Source organism: Pundamilia nyererei, unplaced genomic scaffold (genome assembly GCF_000239375.1).
Source record: "Pundamilia nyererei isolate P.nyererei 1_Seehausen unplaced genomic scaffold, PunNye1.0 scaffold00092, whole genome shotgun sequence".
In the NCBI taxonomy this organism is placed as follows: domain Eukaryota; kingdom Metazoa; phylum Chordata; class Actinopteri; order Cichliformes; family Cichlidae; genus Pundamilia; species Pundamilia nyererei.
The window spans coordinates 1,711,717-1,732,480 of record NW_005187493.1 but is presented as its reverse complement, the minus strand read 5'-3'; the positions used below and the strand labels follow the sequence as shown (position 1 = coordinate 1,732,480).

The following is a 20,764-nucleotide window of genomic DNA, read 5'->3' as shown; positions in this document are numbered from 1 at the left end:
CTGCAAGGAGTGAAGAGAGGATATGACAAATTATGAGAGGCTTTCCCTTAAACACATCCCTGAATGCTAATAATCTGTCACATTTCTTACCAGAAGTGGATTTGCATATTGTGGGGTTCTCGGGGCTAAGCTGGAAACCCTCCACACACAGACAGTGGAAGCTGCCGTGCGTGTTGATGCACCGCTGCGTGCACGGGTAAGTGGTCGTGCATTCATCTATGTCAATACAAGTCTTCCTGTCATCTTTCAGATGAAAGCCGGGATGGCATCTGCACTGTGGGGGAGCAAAGCACAGAGCAAGTAAAGCAGCAGTCCGTGCAATTTTTTTTTTTTACACATCCATTACTTAAAACCCCTTAGCAGTCCTACAAATTTACAATTAGTCCCCTAAACCATCCAATGTACCGTGGGCGGTACGTCCGACTGCTAACAGGTTAAGAACTCAAGTCCTAATTTCATGCTGTTCACTTACCTTAAACCCTATTTTCAGGTCTTCACAGAGCTGGGAGCAGCCACTCAGTTTGCTGTTCAGGCACTCGTTAATGAAGCAGTTGAGCTCATCAGAGCCGTCGCCACAGTCGTCTTTATGGTCGCAGAGCAACGTCTCGTTCACGCAGTTTCCATTATTGCAGATGTACGCGGTGTCGTTGCACTTCTTCTCTGTTCCGCAAAGTGAAGCAATGAAATGAGAAACAAATGAAGAGAAAATGTCAGCCGGCGTAGCTGATATAAAAGCCTCAGGATTAATTTCAGTCGCAAACGCTGAGAGCGGATTACAATTGCCAAAAAGATAAAGATAGTGGAGTCTTATTCTCTTTTAGGCTTGTTAGCATACAGTATTTAATTATAATATAAAGACTGTGACTTCTCGTTGTTCCCTTTCTTTCCTGGAACCTCCTTTATATATGCTATAATATTATTGTCCCTTTATTTTTATTTTGGAGTTTTTTTTGCAAGTTCAGTGGTTAAAAATGAATTTTACATGTCCTGCAATCACACTAATTCAATAAATATACTGAATACATGAACTGAATAAATAAAGTACTCCTGGAGAGACTCTGTGTGTCTAACCTGGGCCAGTGCACCGGGGATTTTTTGGAGCTTCATCTGAGTGGTCATGACAGTCGAAGTCTCCATCACACTCCCATGAATTTTTAATGAGACAGCGTCCGTTCGCACAGCGGAACTCGTTCGGTCCACACGTCGGATACTCTGTAGCGACAAACGGTACATGCTACTTAAAAAAAAAAAAAAAAAACCAAACAAACCACACACTCAGGAGGAGGGAGAGTGTTTCAAATCACAGGTCACGGCTCCACTCACCGCACTCCTGGGACTCGTCTGAGCCGTCGCTGCAGTCGTTGTCATGGTCACACACAAAGTGCTTGGGTATACACTGTCGGTTCTGGCACATGAACTCATTGCTGCTGCATGTGTTGTTGAAGTCTGAGGCGCAGAAATAATTGGCGCACAAGTGAGATCATTAAAACTGACAGATATTCCTTAGTCTATGAGAGTTATTAAAATCTATTTATCTTGATCAAACTCAGCCCTCAGCTTGCACTCACAGCAGCCAGCTTTCATGCTCTCGTCAGCTCCATCAGGACAGTCTTTATCTCCGTCACACATCCAGCGTTTAGGAATACACCTGTGTGATTCGGGGCATTGGAACGTCTCTGGACTGCAGGTTTTAGTCTCTGTAATAGAAAGAGGTGACTGATTGGAATGCCTATTAATGGTTATTTTAATAAAAAAAAATTTAAAAAAAATCACATTTTTTGTACACAGCCTAACTTATTAAACAAAAATTGTTTAGTGTGCAGAAGACCACCCATCATTTCCTTATATTTTGCTAAGAAAATATGAGGTAGGTGCAGCAAAGCACATGCAAACATGTGGTACAATTCAGTTCTCCAGGTTTCTCGAAGGACATTCAAAGCTCTTCTTTGGATGATGGCTGCTTTTTGTTGCTTTCTCTGTAAAGATTGTCGCACACTGTTTAAATCATTTTGAGGTCCGAGCTTTGGAGATGCCAATCCATGACTAACAGTGTTCTACTGTATTGTGTGTTTTTCTATCTCAGCTCCTATGTCTGGATTTCTTCTTATTTCTTAAGGACATGGATTTCAGATATTGTTCATCTGCTGTAGATACTCAATGCCTCTTCTGCATTTGTACTCTGCTTTTCCAGTTTCCTTGGATACAACTTATTGGTTCTTTGCTAAGTTGTTTGTTATGTGTAGACTGATCCATACCTTGAGTTAGGTGCCTTTTTATGCTTAACTTTGACGCATGAGTCATGTGGCTTAACAAACAAAAAGAAATTCTCAGAAAATGTTCAGGTACTCAACTGAAAATAACTGAAAGCCTGGAGATCTGTTGATCAAGAACACTAAAATTGCAAGAAAATCTTACTGACTATGAAAGTTCACAGTATACAGAAATTAGGGGTGACTCATACATTTAATCAGTGCTGCAGGTTAAAAACTGTTGCAATATTCACTCAACTTTAGGAGTTCAGTATTTGTACATGTCTAAATATGCCTTCAGCACTTACTGCACTTGCTGTCCTCGTCACTGCTGTCCCCGCAGTCATCCGCTCCATCACAAACCCAGCGGTTAGGAATGCAGCGGTGGTTCCCACACTCAAACTGGGTGGCTGAGCAGAACTTGTCTAAAGGAGAAGTGAGAACGCGTAAAGTGCAAAGCAAAGACATTGAAACAAAGCAACGGTCTGTTGTCCTGTACAGCGTATACGAACTTACCACAATGAGCCTCGTCCGCACCGTTCTCACAGTCGTTCTCCTTATCACAGGTCCAGCTCATAGGGATGCAACGTCCGCTGGGGCAGGCGAAGAAGGGCGTCGGACACTTTGTTTTCCCGCTCCCTGGCAGAGCAGCAGAAAAGAGGTTAGTTTGAAAAGGAAACATCAAAGAGTTAATCCAGCATGAAGAGAGGAAAAACAAATTACATTTACTTTGCTGTGTTTTTCAAGGAGAATTACCTCCCAAAACACAATTTAATGGATGAAAACATTCATCGTTTTTCCCTGTTCCCTGTGGCATAATCCAAATAGTTCTTTCTACTCTAACAACAAACAAAAAAACTCAATCCAAGTAGATTTAGCTGTCAGATGTAATTAAAATACCAGGGCAATTTCTTTCATCTGAGAAGTCTCCACAGTCGTTGGCACCGTCACACTGCCAAGAAGGTGCATAGCAGAGTGTGGTGAACTCGCACTTCTGAAATGTCACTCCCTTCACTCCCAGATGGAAATAACTGGAACAGTCTGTGGCGGCTTAACAAAGAGAGAAGCAAAACATTTTACCACCGCCTCAGAGTAGCAAAAATGTCAACATTGAATTTTTAAGAACAAATCCGATCATCTTAACTTACTGCAGTTCATCTCATCACTAGCGTCCTCGCAGTCCACTTTCTGGTTGCACTTGCTGGAGTTGGAGATGCAGCTTCCGTCTTTGCATTGGAACTGATCGGCTGAGCACAGCGTGGCTGGCGAGAGGAGAGGCGGCGGTTAGTGAGAGCAATATTTTAAGAAATGCGAATGCAAAAATGTTTGATTAATTGGAAAAGCAGACTCACTGTTACAGAAGAGCTCATCTGAGCTGTCTCCACAGTCATCCTGCCCGTTGCACCAGGAGCTGTGACCCACACAGCGGCCATTCACACAGCGTCTGTAGCCCTTCTTGCAGACGCGGTTGGCTGAAAACCAGACAGGATGGATTCTAACTACAAAATCCAACAAGAAAAAAACACGGCTGATAGTGTTTTGACGCGCAAAAAAAGGTTCCACTCACCGCAGTATGACTGCTTCTCATCAGACTTGTCCTTGCAGTGAGCCATGCCATCACAAGTCAGGGTGTAGTTAACGCAGTCTCCATTTCCACACTCAAACTCATCGATGCTGTTACATGTCGTGTTGAGGGCTGACAGGCAAAAAGAGAGAAATAGGGACTTAGGAAGAGTCGCCTAACCCAAGACAATCAGAGCAGGCACAGAGCCGATATCTGTCTTTGCTTGTTACTTTATCACATCAAGTTCTGCCCGAGAAGAATGTCTGCTCATCATCACCAGCATCACCACGCAACAGTACCATCTGGGACACATCTACAGTAATGCTGCTCAGTCTCAGCTCATTCGGCAGTGCGCGGCCTCAAACACTCAGCCAAGAGTTTTTAATATCCATCTTCAGCAAAAACAATAACAAGTTCTACCAAAGACAGTCCCCGACCAGCCCCCTTCTCTTCAGTTATCAAGATTAGATGAAGACAGCCTAAATCCACGGAAGAAGCGTGATGAGTCCTCCAAGAAGATTGGAGCAACCTGTTTGCTAGGTACCTTGAAAATCAGTGTACAAATTTATCTCGAGGATGTTGTGTTTTAAAGGCACACTGATCTAATTTAGTGTTTCTGTTTACTTATGGAGCTATAAAAAAAAAAAGTGTCCGAATTTTGAAATCGTCCTCGCTTTGTTTCCTGCGTATAAACATTTCCTCCATATAAGCGTGTCCTATTCTTGAATTACCTATGCAAGTGTTGTCTTCGAATAGCTTCCTGTCGCCCCGACAGCTGCAGTTGACCCTTCCCTCAGAGGTCAGCAAACACAGGTCCTGACATCCCCCGTTGTTAACACGACACATGGAGAATTCACCTGTGCAAACAGGAGGACAGTTAGCACACAAACCTGAGAATTTCTGATCTCGCATCCAATCTCCTGACACACAGGCGAACACACATCACGAGCAGACAGAAACACCTGGGTGAACCCGGCAATGGCTCTGCCTCAGCTGAATGCACAATGTGACTCTATCTAAATAGGATTTGCGGCTGTTACAGCGGGCTCTCGGCTTGCATCGGTGCTGCGGGTATTGGTGCAAAACTGTTTACTGAATAAGGGAACTCGAGGGAAAAGATACGGTAGAGTGGAAAAATGCTTGACTTGATTGAAATAAAAAGATACGAACAATGATAAATGCAGAGAGGAATAAAAAAAAAAAATAGGAGAAAAATTCAGGATTCCTCCACTTATCATAAATGTGAAAAAGATGTTGAATGTTTTACCGGCTCAACTCAACCAATGTTTGGTTTGCAGGCTTTATGTAAGATCGATTTGCTTCACACATTTACATGAAACAGTCCAGCAGTCGTAGTCTTACGACAGAGGACTGTGATGAAAAATCCCCCAAATTTTACATTGAATTTCCTCATTTGGTGCAAAGACTTACAGCTGTTAGTGTCATTGGCCACCGCGACAATACCCATCGGCTGTTGAGGAATATCAGCACGCAGGACCTTCATATCTGCCCCGGTGTATTTCTCAGCCCGGAGCACAGCCCTCCTCACCCAGTCGGTCCAAAAGATGTAGTCTCCATACACCGCCAGGCCAAATGGATGGACCGGTTCATTCTTCAGCACGACCTGCAGGGGGAAGCAAAACCACAGTCATGAGAACCCCAGTCTTTTTCTATCAAACCAGTGAAAGAGTAAAAAGCTGACGGTTGCTATTTAAACAGTCACATTGCTCAGCCATGCAGCATTAGAAATATTTTTAGTGTTTTTGTCACTCACGTAGCGCCTACTGCCATCATACTCGCAGCGTTCAATCTTGTCCAGTGTGGCGTCGGAAAAATAAAGCTTTTCAGCACGGTGGTCTATGGCCAGGCCGTTGGGGGTTCGGATGTCCGTGCCAATGATCACAAGGACGTTGGAGCCAGTCAGAGTGGCGCGCATGATACTGGGAGACTGCTCGTTCCAGTTGGTCCAAAACATCAGGCTGTGGAAAAACAACATAATAATCAGTGATACAAACAGGTGTAATGAACTGGTGTGAGCAGAATGGCCTGCAAATCGGCGATGTGAACAACTGAATCAGTTCTTACCTCTGACACTCGTCGAGAACGAAGGCCCTCGGGTGGTCGTCTCCTGACATGGTGACCACTGTATGCCGGTCAACGGCACCCCAGCGGCTCTGGTCCACAGTGTGGCGGGTAATAGTCGAGGTAGTGTAGCTCGTCCAGTACAACATATTCCAGGCTCTATGGTATGCCAACCCCTCCACCGAGCCCACATCTGAAAAAGCATGAAGGAATCGAGAGAAGAGCACACAGACAGTAAGAGAAGGCAACGACCAGAGGTGGGGGACGGAGTAGATAGAAGAGGAAAAGGGAGAAGAAAAAGAAGCACGTCAGCTACGGGGTTGTGTTAAAAGGCCAAGTGTAGACCGTTTGGCAGCAGCTCAGAGCTGGCAGACTGCTGTGTGGCAACCCGGAGTCAGGGCTCTGGGCATGACAGCTTAGTATTAATGACTAAGAACACTGTGTGATTCAAGGCTTTTATCCAGCAAATAGTGGAGGATAAAGGTCACAATAACGGTTACCAGCTAGCATATTACTTTCCACTGGACTGCCTCATCAAGAGATGAGAAGCAAGAGGTCATTTTTTTCTGCTTTCCCAGCCTTAAAATTAATAAGAAGTTGGGAGCTTCACGGCTGAAAGGAGGCCAGAGGACAGCCAAAAGTCAGCAGAGATGGAGGAACACAAAGTTCTGCAACATCAGATGGAGAACAGCTGCACCGGTATTGAGAAAACACGCGACGCAGACACAAACAAATACTGTAACTTGTGCTTCATGGAGTCAGAGACCGCTCCAAATAATAAGTAATAGTCACCTACTTGTTACTGCAGCTGCTGCAATGGAACAGTGCAGGTCTAATGATTAAAGCAGCCTTTTCTTAGGACTGGATATGATCTCATCCCATCAGATGTCAGGCCAAAGCAACGGTGAGGTTTACCACCAGGTGGGACAGTTCACACTACACCTCAATATCTCCAGTGCGACACCGCAGACGTGAATCATCGCGCGTCCAGCGCACGCTATGGGACTCTGAGAGAAGCAAAGCGACTGAAAATCAAGCGGAGCATCGTAACACGCAAGGCAACCGTTCCCCCGCTTCTCGCGCTCATAAATCAACACCCTAACAATCGATAGAGAGCGCCGTGAAATCTACTCACCCCCATTTCCTCTTTCTTTAGCGGTGTTAATGAATTTTAAATCACAAACTGCCACCACTGTCTGCTCAAATCACATTACTGTTGATCTAGGGCTACCAAAGATTCTCTACATTTTCACGCGCTGCTTGTGCCAATACAGGCAAGCTGAATATACAGGTCTTGAGCTCTGCTGACAGTGATTTTATGGCCGTTTATCTACAGTAGGTATGATAGCAGTGTAGTGTTTGCCATCAGGCCGGGAGTCAATAATTACCCCGATTCTGAAGGCAAACACTATCTCACTGTGTCGCTCTTTGTTTATTTTTTGTATCAGCGCAGGTTTTTTGTGCAGGCTGTGCTGCAAATGCACATCGAGACAATGCAGAGGCCTTTCCACAAAATGGGAAGAAACTAAATAGAGCATGGGAAAAAAAAATATGTTGGGCCTCAATAGGCCCTCCCACAGAGAGTTGGACAGCCCATCCACGTCCTGCTCTATCATAATCAGTCCAGAGTTCACCTACCGCTTACTTGGTTTCATCCTGTCTTCCTGTCAAACTATCTACTATCCTTTCCACTGTTGCGGTTTTCTCTGGAAGTTCCTTTCCTGGATATATGAGGAATACTGATTGTGGAAGGCGAATGCCATGTGGAGTAGCTGCCTGCTCTGAACTCACACAATCTACAGCATTCACCTCTCAACACCCGCTTGCCCTTAACAGGAGTTCAACCAGAAGAATGGCAAGCAGCTCAGAAATCAGGTGTGTCTTGACTTCAGTGGAGGGGCCTGATCTCACTTTGTTCCCCTCTACAATACCAAGCCAATAAGAGGTGGAACAGATCGAGAGGAAGCAGCTTTAACTGTACACTTTTATACAGTCAGCACAGTCATATGTGTTTATGTATTTAACATGATTCAGTCTGAGGCGATTCATGTTAAACTTTGAACTGTAAATCTGTGCGTTGTCATTTCTGAGAACACTGCTACTGGAATGTCCTTAATCATTCCTACATTTATGATCAGAAGTTTTATGACCAGATTGAACAAACTGACCCAACAAAACTGTAGACACAATGCTGCTGCTGAACTCTACAAGCTCAGAGGATCTGTTGGGTAACAGTAGCAGTGACCCTGGACTGGACAATGTGGAACAGGTTCTAGTCCCAATACTAGATTCACTAATTCTGGTGCTGGGAGTTAGCGGACACACCATAGTGATAGTAATCTTATGTAAGCGATGGAAGAGAGGGGTGGGACGTATTGGACAGTCTCCCCAAAACTCTGTGATGGGTATGGGGACAGACATCCTGCTTCTGGCTCTGAGCGTTTCAGACCTGCTTTTGCTCTCCATGCTTCCCTTCCACACAGCTGCTATAGCCATGCAGCACTGGCCATTTGGTGACTTCATGTGTCGTCTGCTGGGCTTCCTGGGATCAGCCTGCTCTTCAACCAGCATCTTTACTCTGGCCACACTGGCTGTGTGTCGCTATCTGACTGTGGTGAAGCCTGCCAGAGCATATTCCCTTCTCACTACTCGCCGAGTCTCTGTAGCTGCCATACTGGTCTGGGTCCCAGCCTGCTGCCTTGCTGTTCCACAGCTAGTCTTTCGCTCTGTAGGAACCCCACAAAAAGCCCTTGACGGGCTTGCATGCTTTGCTTTCCAGACCCACCGTGACCAGCTGATCTATGGACTGTCTCATTTCTTTGTGGCCTTCTTTCTACCACTAGTTACCATAGCAGTGGCATATGGCAGCATCTACATGTTCCTATGGAGGAGTCGGCATGCTGGAAGAGCCCCCCAGGTGGAGCGTTACCAAAGCAAAGTGACTCAAACGTCGGCTATGCTGGTGCTGGCTTTCACCCTGTGCTGGCTGCCGTCCTACGGCATGACGCTGGCCTTACTGGCGGATAAAGGCACAGGAGCCACTGGAGCCTCACCACGTTATGGCCCCTTTGCTGTGTTTGCACGCTTTATGGCAACCTCCTCTACAGTGATGAACCCTATTCTCTATGTGCTGATGTCTGAAAAGTTCAGGCAGGACCTACTGAGGCTGTTCAAGAGGGATGGACAAAGAGACAGCAGGGATGTGGCTATGGCTGCTGCCTGACAGTATTACTACGAGTAGCTAACTTGACATAACGTGACTATTTTAATTGCGCACAGCGAGGAACTGCTGGCAACTGGGATCGACAAAAAAGCACAAGCTAAAAAAACGTGATCAAAGACTACAGATAAACTGGACGTCAGCGTTGCCTTCATGAACAAAGTCAACTCAAGAGCTCTCACAGCAACAGTCAGCATCATTGCTTTGAACAACAGTTGCTCTTGAATTGAGCAGGAACTTTGCTCTGGGATTTGTTGCTTTACATGCACAGCGGGAATATCACACATTCCTTGTAAAAGAGATTAAAGTAAAACATTAACGGTGCACCCGTGTTCTGTTGTGCTGAGATAAGGTGAATGAAAGTCTATCTGTCTCTCAGCCTGATTGTATTGCTTCTCACTCTGTTCTAAAAAAAAATGCTTTTCCTTTGTTTCTACTTTGGCTACATCTACAGAATAAATATGAGTATTTTAGGGAAAAGCCAGCAGATTTCTTCTCCAGGAAGATTTCTTATCAGGGAGTCTTATGACTGGACAAATGACAGGAGCCATAAACCTTGGGTGGGGTAGGGTGGGAGGTTTAGGCCAGATCACCATGTCATGTTAGTAACTTGGACGGAGCACAAAGCATTAAGAAAACTAACTTAAGAGTCGGGAAAACTCACTCTCTACTACAGTCTTGCGGTCAGACCCGTCATCACTGATCTGCTGGATGTTGCCAAAATGAATATCACTGAAGAAGATACGGTTAGCTCCTTTGCCTCCTCCTCCTCTGTAATCAAAAGTGAGTGCGATGACGTTCTTCATGTGCTCGGGGTCCTCGAATGGTTTTATGGGGGCATTCAGGTTGTTTTCGTCGGACAGGTGAACGCTCTTCAGTATGGTGCGCTCCGAGTAGAGAAGGTAGCCATCGTAGTCGCGGCACGTGCGGCCGTCTTCAGCCAGCATGCCATGGGCGCAGGCACACGTACGCTGTCCTTTGCCACGGTAAAGGCAAAGCTGCTGACATCCGCCATTGTTTTCCTTGCACACATTTGTTCCTGTAAAGAGAACAAAATGCAATTAAATATACATTTGAATGATAATATATTTTCACCTGACTCTTATTATATTATATTTACTCATTTTATAGAATATATGTAGCGGCATGTGAAGGCAGACGATGCGGCGCAGCCAAGCAATGATGTCGTCGAGAACAGACTTTCCAGCATTTCCTGTGTTTGTTATCTTAGCTTTGCTGTCTGCAGATAGCTCTCAAAAGTATGTCACAAAAAAATGTAGCTTATCAAACAGTTTCTGACATGTTAACTCCAAGTAAGCAGTGCGCTATTTTACTCCAGGTCTTTGTTCCAACAAGCTTCTCAGCTATCATGAGAAACCCGTGCACAGCGCACTCATACATGCCCAGGGATGCCTGGCCAATCCGTCAGTGAAATTTGCCCCTTTAGTGATGCTGGGGATTTTTGTGTGGTGGTAACACTGTGTTTACTGTGACTGATCAACGCTTTAGTGTAAACCTTATGGATTTGTAAGTATTTATGTATTTGCACTGTTGCAAAAACTACTTTTGCACATTAATCTAGAAGTTTTGAAATTTTAAGAAACAAAAACACGATTTTGTCCACTTTTCTGTTCAGATTTAATGTCGATGTATTCATTATTGCACATTTTTAATTTAGGAAATTAAAACTTAATAGGGAAAATTTACTCTCCACTGCTGTATATTAAATAATAATAACGCATATGTGTTCTAAGGTGATAAGCTCAGGGTTCACACATGCTTCATCTAGAACTTTGTTTTTCAACTTCAGGGCTTAGATGACGTCAGCTCAGCATGAATTTCCAAGCACTGCGTCCTGTTTGCAAGGACAGCCAGTCATAAGAAAATCTTGGTTTTAGAAAGAAGCAGCTTAAGGACACAGGAGCTAAAATAACAAGTTTCAAAGATATGATCAACTGAGGTGCTCCATAAAAACCTTTAAAGAGTAAATAAGGAGTGTTTTAAAAGGCGATTCATGCAAAGCTATTCCAGGGAGTGCCAGAATAAAAATGGGGAGCTGGAAATGAGCGTAACAGGTCACCTTTAAAGCACACTTTGCTTACCTTTCTGCCTGGCCCTGTTGAAAACCTTGATGTCTTTGAGCTGGACCCCAATACCAGTCCTCAGTGACACAGAGTCTGTGGCATTGTCCTTGCTGCCTCTCTTTATGGAGCCATTAGCATGCGTCCTGGTTGACACCAGACAGATTATCAGCATTAAACACAAGCTGACGTTTGCTGATATAAATATATATATTTATAAATAAACATTAGGACCATTCGCAAAAAGAGGGATAAGACTGAGTAGGAATGGTGTATCTGACCTGTCACTCCAATAGATGTAGCTCTCAAACACAGACACAGAGAACATGTCCATGTTGTTGTTGCCCAACACCACTTCCCTGTTTTCTCCAGTCTCCAGGTTGATGCGCTCAATCTTATCAGTCCTGGCATCGCACCAGTACAGCATACCATCCTGCATTCCCACATTAAGTAATGTTAGGCCCACTCTCTGTGCTGCAAGTCAGCGATATAAATGTAAAAAATGATCTGTTGCGGTGTACCTCATAGTCGATGGAGATGCCATTGGGCCAGCTGATACTGACGTTGACGAGGATGGCTCGCTCAGATCCATCGAGGCGAGAGCGTTCGATGCGGGGATACTGGCCCCACTCTGTCCAGAACAGGTAGCTGCTCGCGCCAAAGCATGCAAAGACAGAAAACCAAATACCGCAGTAATCAACACTGAGATAAATCACAGAAGGAGAAGCTAAAGTAGGAACCTGGCACAGTCCTTCGTTCTCACCCTTTCTCAGGATGGACAGTGATGGCACGAGGTTTGTCCAAGCCCTGCGAGATCACCACATAGCGGAAGGAACCATTCAGCCTGGCCACCTCAATCACATCGAAGCCTTGATCTGTCCAATAGATGTTTCCTGTGGAGGATGAAGGCGAAACAATTTCCTAATTTTTAAACCGCATTGACCTGGAAATAATACTTTTTTCTCTCTTTTTTTGCATCTACTTTCTGTTTTCTCACTTAGTGCAACAGGTCCACACTGTTGCTTTTAACAGTGACAGGCGGTATGTGCAAGCATGATAAATGTGCAGAGAGGAAAAGCAAAACGCTCTTTATCAGTATGTCTAACTGTCATTATCTAAATTTAGTACGCATGAGCCGGGACGCAGTTTCTCTCACCAGCAATCCAGTCCACAGCGATGCCCTCTACCCTGCCGATGCCATTAGTGACCACGTCCTCTCTCCAGGTTTGGTCTCTCTTGGCCCGGCTGATGGTGCTCAGGCCCATGTCTACCCAGTAGATCGTGTCATTGTCTGTGGGAACAAGTAAAACACAGAGTTGGACTAAAAAAGGAATCTAGTAGCTTTAACAAATATTTTATGGAGCAGTGAATTCAGCTACACGAAATATGCAGAACTAGAGAATTTCTTACCTGCATGAAAATCTATGCCCACTGCTAGGGAGGTGCCCGACACTGGTACAAGGGCATCAGACTTATCTGATGGGTCCAAGGGAATACCCCGTATGCCCTCGTGCACCGAGTACAGCAAGAAAGAGCCGACACCTACAGCAAACAAATAAAATATTCATTTTTGAGCGTGGCATCACTTCACATTCATCGCTTCATATATCCAGGATTGTCTAAAATCAGGCATATGACATGGGTATGGGAGCATCGTACCCTCACAAGACTGCTGCCCTCTGCGCAGGCTGTATCCTGCAGTGCACATGCAGGATCTGGTGGTTGGGGAGGTGGGGAGACACAGCTGGGAACAGTCTCCGTTGTTATTACTGCAAAGATTGGTGCCTGGAAATACAAAAGCAAAGAGCAAATAAAACAAATCAAAGACTAGTAACAGAGGCATAAACAGATGTGCTTTAGATACACACATAAGCTCTGGGCTACATGCAGTCTGCACAGGAGATCTTAAATGAAACAAGGACATATCTTCTTCCTATTTTTTTTGCAGAGCAATTTCACAAAGCAAAAAAAGACTGAAAAACCCCCCAGAAAAATTGGCTTGCAGCACCAAACTCTGCACCTTTCTGCACAGTTTCATCATAAATTTTCATGTGCATCATGGGAGAAGTGCTGTTCCTCAGGACTTTCCAGTTTCCACCGTCCTTCTTGTCACAGGTTCCTATCTGGTCAGTTCCTTGGTCCGCCCACCACAACTTGTCTCCTACAGGACACAGCGCACAGGAGGATGATCAGCGTTCTCCATTAAAACCTGATCTCACACTACAAGAACCGTGTTAACCGGAGCAATTTTCAATGCAACACAGCCAGATAAGAGTAGTATCACGCAAGATGAATAATGCCGTTTTAATGCACTCTGGATACCTACCCATGATGGCCAGAGCAGTAGCCTTGGTCAGCTTGCCCTTGGCCCCTTCAAGCACCTCAAGTCCAGAGCCGTCCAGTTTACAGCGGTTGATGGTGCTGTTTCCCGAGCTGATCCAATAAAGCTGCTCAGCTTTAAAGTCAATGGAGAGGCCTGAAAAAAAAAAAAAGGAAAAGAAAAAAGACAGCTCTGAGTTGTAATCATCTGCCCTGTCACTAGGGGGTGCTGTCGCTTATACAGTCACAGAAAAGAGCCGCTAACTCACCAACAGGGCCTTTCTGGTTGGTGAAGAGGACGCTGCGGTTGGTGCCATCTGTGTTGGCCATGCTGATGTTGTCCCCATCTGTCCAGTACAGCTTCCTGATGGAGGTGCGCAGAGAATCCACAAAGATATGATGCGCAACAGGAAGAGAGAGAGAGAGAAATTTTACTACATCACTATTAAACTTGAACCAACCGTGGTAGTACGCCACTGAAAACCATAAAGCCTATAGGTACTTAAAGCATGAACAACAGTGATGTTATCGATAAGAAATGAGAGCATCAGGTCTGTGAGCAACACCGAACTGCACGCGAGCTTATTTGGACTTTTCTAAAACGCAATCTGCCGTTTTCATTTCAAAGCCAAAATCGCATCAACAGACTGTAATGACGATGAGTGAGGCAGAAATAAAGCTGGCAAAAACCTGACAAATAAGAAACTATATTTCAGTGCGTTTAGTTCAGCAGTTAATTAATGTCCCGATCAACCGCTGACAGCTTTAATCTCCCACACCAGATGCACTCACATAAATGACTGCTTCTCAAACTGTCATGAGGAAATGCACATATGCAGAGTATAGAGGGTAACATGTATATACGTGTGTGTGCCACTTTGTTTGGACTGCACATTTTCTATGCTCATTCACTTTCTGTTAAATCCAGCCAGAGCCACCACGCCCTTCCTTTGTTTGTTAACTATCCTTAAATAAAGCATCTGAAGCATATAAACCCCTATATTGTCATGTTTGTGTACACACACACACACACACACACACACACACAAACACGCACACACATATCCCTCCCAACTCTTTGCCCCGCCTCAACTTTCTTTGACCCCACCCACCTTTGGTGGGGTCAGCGTGTTTGTGTGCCAGAAAAAGGGGAGAGCTCACAGATCTCACATCTGCTTCTCATTTTCTCTCACGCCAACAATGCTCAGATCGGAAACATTCCTCCTCTTAAGGAGGCTAAAGCCTTTCACAGAGAGGAAGGAGTACAGTGGAAATAATGCACACAGAGGCAGAGACTTGTCCTAAGAAAATATCTTTTCTTCACTGACCTCAAACACACAAAAGCCCACATATTCCGGCAGATCAAAACTGAGTATATGAATACAGATGGACTTTTTTATTCTCTGATGGACTGAGAAAAGACTGAGTTCATGGAGCTGGCAAAAAAAGAAAAACTTATGCAAGGCAAGACAGGAACGGACAGGATGTAAGATAAACACAGTGAAGAAAGTGATGAGAAACAGAAAAAGAAACACAAAACAACAGAGACACTTGCTGTAAATTATTTATACTCTGAGCACAGAAACTTTTGAAACAGAAATAGAAAAAAAAGACAGAGAGAGGCGGCATGAGGGGAGAAGGATTGGAACCACTTCCTGAGTGACAAAACACTCCGAGGTCAGGAACTGAATTACTGTGAGCGCACACAGAGGGGAACCTGCCAGACAGACTTTGTATGATTGTTTGTGTGTGTCTTTGTGCAGACTTCTGCTTGTATCTGTTGCAAGTTATAGGTGAAGCCAGGAGGGTGTCTGTGAGCAATTTCTGAAAGCTTCAGCGTGGCGACACATGACAGCTTTATAGTATGAGTGTGTGTGTGCATTTGTGTGCGAGACCAACCCCAGTACTGGATGGAGCACTAGACAGTGGGGTTTGTCTAAGCCCTGGATGACAGCATTTTTGAAGGAGCCGTCCAGTCTGGCAACATTAATCTGCTTCTTGTTGGCATCATAACTGGTCCAGAACAGGTTCCTGGACACCCAGTCGACAGCCAGACCATGAGTATTGGGCAAATCTGATGAAAGATGAAGAACACGAACAAACTCTTATTAATCAGCCTTTTTTTTTTAAAAAACAGATGTTTTCTAACCTATGGACACGTGTCCATAGGTTAGAAAATGCAGTACTGCATTTGTTGGCTAACAGGACAACTGATGACACATTTTATCACCTGAATCTTTTATTGTTTCCAGCTAACTTGTTTGTTTTTTTTAAAGACAGAGTTAGCTGGCATAGATCTAATGAGTTTTGTTGTGTAGAGCCCTTGTACATAACAGCATCTGCATACTAGGAATCTAGAAGTGAGAGAAGCATTCATTTTTAACTACTGGACGAAAAATCTTGGTGCAGTCTGATAAAATTACCCTGCTATATTTGTTTCTTAAAGTAAGGCTCTAAATAATGAGCCTTTTAATTATGTTCTATAATGTGTCGTGTTGCCTCCATCATACCAGCAGAAACCACAGTTTCAACTCCAGTGCCATTGATGAACGCCCTCTTGATGGTCTGAGTACGGACATCTGACCAGTAGATACGCTGCTCCAGAGCATCATAGTCCACCACAGTCACGTTGTCGATATCCGGCACAGTGAAGGAGATGATATAGTTGTAATACGGGTTGTCGATGTCTACTCCTCTGATCTCGATCTGCCGAGCGTACAGCAAGAACTGGCGAGACTCTGCGGGAGACACAAGATGTTGACGTGGACCCTTGGTATTCAATGTGAGTAATCGGGAGTTAAATGTAGCTTCAAGTCAAATGCACGAGTACACACTAATGCATGAGTCAGAGCTGCGGATAGATGGTTACAGCATGGATCAGTACATCCACGCATTATTCCTGCCACTTGAACAAACAGTTGATCCAATTGCATCTTTTGACTAATGATTGTGTCTGGCTGGCTAACTCAATAGCACAGCCAGAGTAGAGCGAGCGAATTCAATCAGTGAAGATACATTGCAATTGCACTGGTCTCAACAGTCAAGTATCATTTAACTGTGTGCGGCTTAAATGATAGACAGCAAAGGAGGGAAAGAGAGCCGGAGAGGGCAGAGTAATGACAGCGCCGGGCTGTATTGGCCATCCCAGAGCCGGTGGTGGAAGCTGGGGGATGTGTCTGATGCTTGCATCAGACAGAATGGGGCTCTCCATTCCATTACCGCCGAAGATAATAGAAAGTGCTGCCTTGAATATTAAACTCACACACTGAATAAACAGGCCAGCTTTCACTATTTTACAGACGGACACCTCAATACGCTCCAAAGCTGTCACAGCAAAAAGACCTCAAAGCAACAAAAAAAAAAAAAAAAAGTCTGTTTAATCCTCTCTCTTTTTCTCCAAGAGAAAAATAAAATAAATTATAAATAAACAATTCTGCAAGGACAGGGATTAGACAGTAACATTCAAGCTGAAACAAGAAAAGAACGGGACTGCGTGGAGGCTAAGAAAGACTCAACGAGTCTATTTTCCACAGTGGTTGCGTTTGTGTTCGTGAGCTCAGCCTTACCGTAACACGTGCGTTTGTCAGGGCCCAGCTTCATGAGGTGAGGACAAGCACAGGAGAACGTCTGATTGAAGTTGATGAGGCACAGGTGAGAGCAGGGCTCTTTGCCGTCTTTAGCTGCACACGGATTAGGAGCTACGGAGACATGAGCACAGAAGAGGTTTTATTTTAAAAGTATGAAGGTCAATGAAATGTTTTAATGTGTGCTTAAAATCAAATGTAATTATACTTCCTAATGGTCAAGAAAATTCAGCATAGTGTAAAACTTCTTTTCCCCGTGAATTCTGCAAGCCACTTTGCAGCCCCCCTCCCAAAATCAGCTCCCCCCTTGCATGGTGTTCCTGTCTAATTACTGTTCTGACAGTTTTATCGATGCCTTGGTGTCTCGTCACATGCCTTAGGCTTTCATTATAAGCAGATGGAGGTCAGAGAGGTCTCAGAACGGCCAACTATAAATGACTGCGGATGGAAATACTGACTGTAGTGGTCTTGACTTACACAAACTTTCTTGTGGGGTGATTCAGTTTATAACTGTCAGTAACTCAAAATGTACAATTAACAACTTTGAAGGCAGAAACTTGTAGATAATTTCAGATTGTAATCTTTCCATATATTGATTGAATGGTGGTGCATACATGAGTGTGCGTCTGTTTCCTACCCTGTGGTTGTCTGGATGGATGGTACACTTGAAGGTCAAAGGGTTGCGTATTGGTTCTCTGCACCACTGTGACGTTGCTCCCGGTCCACTTGTTTGCCTTGGCCAGCGTGTTGGTCCTCCAGTCTGTCCAGTAAACTTCTCCACCGTACATGGTGACAGCAAACGGATGCGACAGATACTCGTGGCCCCTCAGAACCTCAATTAGTCCAGAACCATCATACTTGGCTGAATAGATGGCATCAGACCTGCATAAAGCACAAGTTTTAGCTATGTTTCGGAGTATTACTGAACATTTATGTGCAAATATTTTCATGTTTTTCCCTCTGTACAACCTGGCATCAATCCACAGGATGCGACGCTCTAAATAATCCACAGTGAGTCCATTTGGCCAGCCTCCATTGCCCGTTTCCTTATGGATAGTCTTCCTGCCTTCTCCACTCATGGATGCAGCTTCAATCCTTGGCAAACTGGCATCCCAGTCTGTCCAGAAGAGAATCCTAAAGAACCATAACACGAAATGAAACAGTCAGCAAGGTTTATAACTGAAAAAGCTCCGTAGTTACAGCCAAAACAATTAGAGCCATTGTAACGTGATGTTAACGTGTTCTCCTTGATATGAGGAGGAGGCGGAATAAACAGCTGTTACCCATCCCGGGGGTCAAGAGCAATAGCTCGGGGGTGCTCCACCTCCCCCGCCAGTAGCGTGGTCCTCATGGTTCCATCCAACTTGGCTACCTCTATCTGATCCAGGTTGCTTTCCACCCAGTAAATGTTTCCCGCTATCCAGTCGACTGCCAGACCCTCTGGTGTCGCCAGCCCGTACTGGATTACCACATCAAAGCTGGTTAAAGCTACAAGAAGAGAAAAAAAATCAGGGCATATGTTCAAACATCATATTTCATCTCACTACTCAATAAAATAAACACTCCTCTGGGGTGCTTACATTTTTTAAATTCACACAGTATCTCAACATGTAGCATTAAAGGCTGCAGAGGCTGGGATTTGCTGACGACTACATTTCTAATCTTAACTGCTAATCCAGTTTTAGTTTGACAAATTATGTAAATGCAATGGAGCTATTTGGATAAGAAGTTAACTCTGCGATTTTCTTTAATCAAATGGTAAATACAGTAGTATTGTTCAGCATGGGTGGTGATGCTACAATTGCAGAAAAGCTCTCAAATGTGTGCTGTCTTCCAGGAGCAAAGAGGCACATTTTCCAGCCCCTTTCTAACCCTTTCATTTTCCGTTGGGCTCCTAATCAGGGTCTAATTACACGAGTCATTATCCTCTCTGCCACAATGAAAGCATACACATACTGCTGCATGTAGCCTATGGACTGTGTAAGTAAACATGACACACAACAAGCAAATAAACATACAGTAAGATGCACAATATAAGTGGAGACTTGTGCACATAATTTCCTCATTATTGCTGCTGCAGCCATGATGACGCCTTGCTTGCCTGATGCAGCAGGTCTTGATTGACCGGTCTGACCTTATGTGATGAAGTATCTGATGTTCTGTTACCCAGAAGCCACAGCTCCAGCAGCATAGCTGTACACACTCTACAGTCTATTCTGCTTTTAAGCACAGAAAAGGGGCCCTGCATTCCAATGTGTTCCTTTCAGCTCAATAAAATCCTAGAAAACCTAATCGTTGCACTGCAATTGGAAGGCCAATTTCCAGATGTTTTCAGCTGCAAATAGAATTGTTTTTCACTGATGAAGATCGTGCATTCTGGCATGAAACTTAGCGGACCCTCGATTGTCAAAACAAACCAAAGAGGTGGTGCTTTTAGGTCTTTTAGGCATAAAAACCTGTTACAGTACAAGGCTTCACCTCCATTCTCAGACAGCTTCCCACGATAGATCTTATCCTCCACGACGTCAGTCCAATAGAGGGCACTCTGGTTGAGATGGAAGTCCAGGGCTATGGTGTTTCTGAGCCCAGGAACTAACACGCTGAACTCTCCCTTATTCAAATCAATGCGGCGGATCTCATGGCGGTTGGAGAAAATGATAAAGGGTTTGAAAGGATCTGTGGAAAGAGGAAAAAAAACAATATCCTAAAATATGGAGCTAACCAGATCATAAAGGGTTAAAACTTTTGCTTGGTCACCGTTGATTGGTACTCAAAACGCTCCAAAATGGCTCTGGTGTGCAGCATCGAAAACCCTGCAGCCCTGTTCCTCTGCAGTGTGTGGCTTGACCAGCAAAGGAGGGGGTATGAAAGTGGCTCTAATCCCTGGTAATTAAAACTCAGTGTAAATAAGACAGGAGTTATCTGTACCTAACAGGCAGCCATACGGGCAGCAGGATGAATGACAGGGTGCTGGTGGCTAGTCTCTAAGACCTGGCAGTGAGAGGCAGCATCATAAATCTGTGTCCTCGTTGCTGCAGGGAGATAGCTACATTCTTTATGTGGATTACAAAATTCAAAGTTGATATAAAGTGATTAAGTATTTTCTGTCTTTCCCAAATTGCACTTTTAATGACTTTAATAATTTTTTTTAAAAACACATCAGCTCTTTAGTTTTTTCTTTGACATTTAATAATCACTTTTTCATAAACTAAAACTGGTAGTCAGAAAACACTAGCTAGGTTTTCTTCATGAATCTTTTTACATGTCATATACTCTCATTAAAACAATGTAATATGTTCCCCTTTCCTGTCTCCAGTGTACTGTCTATTGTCCAAAAAGAATACCATATTCTGGCGATATGCATCCTCTCCAACCACAGTTTCCTGCTTGGCTTGCCTCTCATTTCCTTCATCCCGAAACCAAACCACCCTTCGATTCTGCTGTTTTGGCAGTGATGAGGTATAGTAAGGGTCACTTCTTCTCCCCCTCCTGTGTAACTCAATTCTATACACACACACACACACACACACACACACATATAAATACAGAGACAATATAAATAAAATATACGAAGGGGATACATAGAATAAATAGGAATAAAAAATAAAAATACAAGTGAATTGCACATTTCAAGTATTGAGGTCTATTGCACTGTTGACTATTTA

The 20,764-nt window shown here is 44.2% G+C and overlaps 1 protein-coding gene across 2 annotated transcripts in view; it reads right to left on the bottom strand.

Annotated features, from left to right (window-relative positions):
- LOC102196276 (low-density lipoprotein receptor-related protein 1-like) overlaps positions 1-20,764 on the bottom strand; it is a 97,097-nt gene that overhangs the window by 12,280 nt on the left and 64,053 nt on the right. For both annotated transcript variants that reach the window (XM_005739581.1, XM_005739583.1), the window contains exons 24-56: positions 19,578-19,775; positions 18,383-18,587; positions 18,069-18,233; positions 17,737-17,981; positions 17,082-17,213; positions 16,026-16,253; positions 15,415-15,589; positions 13,785-13,879; positions 13,523-13,672; positions 13,217-13,357; positions 12,856-12,981; positions 12,607-12,738; positions 12,353-12,487; positions 11,960-12,089; positions 11,718-11,844; positions 11,478-11,629; positions 11,218-11,342; positions 9,780-10,154; positions 5,899-6,088; positions 5,588-5,792; positions 5,245-5,437; positions 4,545-4,670; positions 3,817-3,945; positions 3,602-3,721; positions 3,398-3,511; positions 3,150-3,299; positions 2,766-2,888; positions 2,558-2,674; positions 1,569-1,697; positions 1,324-1,446; positions 1,072-1,212; positions 473-660; positions 91-274 (exon numbers count right to left, since the gene is read on the bottom strand). In XM_005739581.1, the coding sequence (XP_005739638.1) occupies positions 91-274; positions 473-660; positions 1,072-1,212; positions 1,324-1,446; positions 1,569-1,697; positions 2,558-2,674; positions 2,766-2,888; positions 3,150-3,299; positions 3,398-3,511; positions 3,602-3,721; positions 3,817-3,945; positions 4,545-4,670; positions 5,245-5,437; positions 5,588-5,792; positions 5,899-6,088; positions 9,780-10,154; positions 11,218-11,342; positions 11,478-11,629; positions 11,718-11,844; positions 11,960-12,089; positions 12,353-12,487; positions 12,607-12,738; positions 12,856-12,981; positions 13,217-13,357; positions 13,523-13,672; positions 13,785-13,879; positions 15,415-15,589; positions 16,026-16,253; positions 17,082-17,213; positions 17,737-17,981; positions 18,069-18,233; positions 18,383-18,587; positions 19,578-19,775 (5,268 nt within the window). The remainder of the gene's footprint in view (positions 1-90; positions 275-472; positions 661-1,071; positions 1,213-1,323; positions 1,447-1,568; positions 1,698-2,557; positions 2,675-2,765; positions 2,889-3,149; positions 3,300-3,397; positions 3,512-3,601; positions 3,722-3,816; positions 3,946-4,544; positions 4,671-5,244; positions 5,438-5,587; positions 5,793-5,898; positions 6,089-9,779; positions 10,155-11,217; positions 11,343-11,477; positions 11,630-11,717; positions 11,845-11,959; positions 12,090-12,352; positions 12,488-12,606; positions 12,739-12,855; positions 12,982-13,216; positions 13,358-13,522; positions 13,673-13,784; positions 13,880-15,414; positions 15,590-16,025; positions 16,254-17,081; positions 17,214-17,736; positions 17,982-18,068; positions 18,234-18,382; positions 18,588-19,577; positions 19,776-20,764) is intronic.